The sequence below is a fragment of the Rhincodon typus genome, chromosome 10, assembly GCF_021869965.1.
Source record: "Rhincodon typus isolate 14 chromosome 10, sRhiTyp1.1, whole genome shotgun sequence".
Lineage (NCBI taxonomy): Eukaryota > Metazoa > Chordata > Chondrichthyes > Orectolobiformes > Rhincodontidae > Rhincodon > Rhincodon typus.
This window is the reverse complement of record NC_063341.1, coordinates 35,569,251-35,572,873: the sequence shown is the minus strand read 5'-3', so window position 1 is coordinate 35,572,873 and position 3,623 is coordinate 35,569,251. Positions and strand designations below refer to the sequence as shown.

Here is a 3,623-nt window from a genome sequence, read left to right as displayed (position 1 = left end):
GCAGTTTTCCTGCTCCTCTGATGCTGCTTGGCCTGCTGTGTTCATCCAGCTCTACACCTTGTTATCTCTGGAACTATAATAATATTCTTTCTATCTGAGGGAACAAGCTATGAATCTATGAAGTTATTAATTGGTGAGGGAAAGCACTCAAAGTAGCTATCCAAGGTCTTTAAAGATTCTTGTGTGAATGTTATCTGGTCTGGCAATCCAACCCTAAGGTGGTATCTTCATCTATTTTGTTGACACTTTTATTGATGGAAGCACAACCTATGGTTATGTTATATTAAGGATGTTTTCAAAGGTAAATACCAATGCAAAATATCCATTTAATATCCCTGCCATGACTTCCAATGGCCAATAGTAGTCTTGAATAGTCAACAGGAACATACTATCAACCCGGATTCTTCAACCAAAATAACCAAATTTACAGATGATCCCCAAAAGAAATTGTCAGAAAGATTCCACTTTTTTGCATCTTCTACTCTAAAATTAATGATACTTTTATCCAAATAAAAAGCTAATTTCCCTTTAATTATTCATTCCAATAAAGCTTTGTGCTACACAACCAAAACCAATCTCCTACAGCAGAATGCAGCTGCACAGTTCCACAATGTTGTTCTTTATTCATGCAAAGTAGGTCAAGAGTCCTAACCAGCAATAGTTTTCATCAGTAAACTGTACACCTAAAAACCCTCTCTTTCTTGGTGAAGATAACCCTAACAGTGTAACTTTCAGAAGTTCCTTTTCAACCAACTAGTCAACAACACTCTGCTTTATACTTCGGCCACTGTGGAAAATTACACAATGCTTTAGCATCTCTGAACTATTCATACAGATTTCCATGATTTGACTGCTTCTCAGCCAGTTCTCACATTGCCTCCAAGAGCTCCAGTCTCCTTTACTGCACAAAAATACTGAATCTTTTCTGAGAATGATTTGTTTATTTGTCTCACAAGAATTTCATCACTATCTTTGCACCAGTTGAACGTCTTATGGGTCCCTTAAAAATACTGACTCGTGTTTCTTTCTCCATGTCTCTGTGTATCGTGTCTTCATATCTACATCCATACTTTTATCCTCTAGCCTCTTTGCTTGTAGCTTCTCTTTTTGTCTTCAGCTCGCCTTTGTGTTTGGTCACATAATCCCATAGTTTAACTTCTTTCCTGTTTGCACTGCTTCCAGGTCAAGGGCTCCAAGGTTGCATGGATGAGTATTTGTCATTATTTAAAAAATGTACACTTGATCCTTTTACAACTGATGAAAACTCTTAAAAATCTTTTTTTGACAAGTCTCAAAAACAATTACAGATTCTATGGGCAGTTCAAAGAAATTAGTATTTTCCTTACTGTATTGTTTCCTGGTCAAAGGCAATCACATTCAGGGAGTCAAATTGTGTAATTAAACCACAGTCACAGGCAGAGTATAGGATGTCTGTTGGGCACGTTTCCCTACAGCTGAGATTCAGCATCCCAGGGAGCTCGGGAGATCATGATAATTTGACAAATGCAATAGGCACCATTCTTATAAGTAAGATTCTAGACAGATATATGAATTGAAGGGATATGACAAAAATGATTGGATTTTTTTCTTGTTAATCATAGCGGATTGTTGTAATAGCATAAGTTGCACACTGTAAGAAGATTATAGGATAGCACAACAAACATTTTGCTTCTCCACAGTAAGCTGAGATTTAAACTAGAATAAAATTTGCTTTTTGGAACAAATATAAAGATTCCAGTTGAAACAGGTTTAGACTGTGGCTACCCTGTGCAAACATGCATTTGCCCCCACACCAATATCACCCCCAATACATGTAATCATTTTCAAAATAAATACACAGCAAAATGCTGCAGAGGTTGGGGATCTTAAATAAAAACAGAAAATGCTGGAAACTCTCAACAGATCTGGCAGCTTCTGTGGAGAGAGAATGTGCCAAAACCTCGGGCCAGTGACTTTATATCAGAACCCAAAGCCATGGGTTCCAGGTTCTGACCAAAGATCATTCACTGAACCATTAACTCTGTTCAACACCGTCATTCTCGCTCACATGATCTCTGATGCCCATTACTGTGATACTATTCATATTGAATAGAGTAGGACACTGTTTAGCTCGGACAATGCTATGATAAAATTAATATGATACAGTTGTGGCTTTTTACCCTTCCCATCAGTAGACAGAGTCTGTTTGAAATGAGTTTATTAAAAGGCAGAGCAGCTTGGGACCAATCCACTCAGCTAAATTGACACAGACAATGTAGGACGATTAGAAAAAAGATGTAACGGAAATAGATTTTTTCTAATATGCATTTGATTGAATGATGAATTATGTGACATGTTTTCACTCACCTGGATACCACCAGTGGAAGAATTAACATTTTTAGCATCCTCATCAACAGCTCACCAGGGAACTGGAAATACTTGATTTCCTAAAAAGTCAAATGTATAAAACGAGGGATTGGACCCATTAAAAACCTGGTCAAACATTTACAATATGGACTGAAGAGTTACAGAAATACAACTTGAAATGAAATGTCAGCAGATCTGGGTAGCTTTTACATGTTCAGTTCTACTTTTTATTACTTTTGAGCTATTTTTGAAAAATGAAAGGGAAAAATAAGAGAAAAGAAGCAGCCAAAAAGTTCCCAAATAATTAGCTCATTTTACATTCTAATGTTATGTGGAATCTTTGGCCACAAAGTAATCAAAACAAATTTCCATGATTGAAATATAAATTATCGATTGAAAAAATACTCCATTCCCATTCCCAATTATCAGCCGTACATGTGATTTGCTTTGATTGCTGCCACTGACTGATGGTCAAATCCTTACAGAATTGCCCACCAGGTCCTACAGCATCCGAGCAGCAGGTCAGTCAACGTTTCGGGTCGAAACCCTTCCGCAGGACTGACGAAGGGTTTCAGCCTGAGATGCTGACTTACCTGCTCCTCGGATGCTGTCTGACCTGCTGTGCTTTTCCAGCCTCACACCTACAGACTCTGGCTTCCAGCATCCGCACTCCTTATTGTCTCCTTATAGAATTGCCCACCTGTTCGGAGAGATGCCTAGTCCTAAGAAAAAATCCCAGGGAGCACCCGATAATAACCGACAGGACCGAGAGAACGAGCAGACCGTTCCTTTTAAAGACACCTTTGATCTGAATGGAGACTGCTGCAAATGCTCCAGCCATGGTGCTCGGGTTTGCTGGTACAGGGAAGACCGCTAGTCCATGTGGATGTCAATAGAGCTGTGAATGCTCGCTGACAGGGGCTCAGCTCACTGACCTTTCCACACATGGATCAGAATGCCTCTGATCTCCGAGCCAAACTTCGTCAAATAGAAAGCACGAACCAGCTGCCATTATTATCCCACACGGATGTCTCTGATCCTATGATCAGAGAGTTCATTAAGTATCAAATACGATTATTGAATACTAAGGCTCGAGTTCTGCCAGCGCTCAGATCTTCCGGATATCGGAGTAAAGCATTGGAACCGATGCTGGAGGAAATATAAAAATGTAAATGAAAATCACTGGGCAATGGGGTCTTGTTTTTGAAAAAGGTTATCTCCTGCGGCAGCTTTCCTTGCGATTCAATCCATACCAAGATATTTTAAACTAAAAACGT

At 39.2% G+C, this 3,623-nt stretch overlaps 1 protein-coding gene across 1 annotated transcript in view; it reads right to left on the bottom strand.

The window, feature by feature from the left end:
* The window catches only part of slc1a7a (solute carrier family 1 member 7a), a 48,776-nt gene extending 45,589 nt beyond the window's left edge, over positions 1-3,187 (bottom strand). The window contains exons 1-2 of the mRNA XM_020513210.2: positions 3,047-3,187; positions 2,347-2,426 (exon numbers count right to left, since the gene is read on the bottom strand). Coding sequence (XP_020368799.1) covers positions 2,347-2,426; positions 3,047-3,187 — 221 coding nt within the window. The remainder of the gene's footprint in view (positions 1-2,346; positions 2,427-3,046) is intronic.
* Positions 3,188-3,623: the final 436 nt, after the last annotated feature.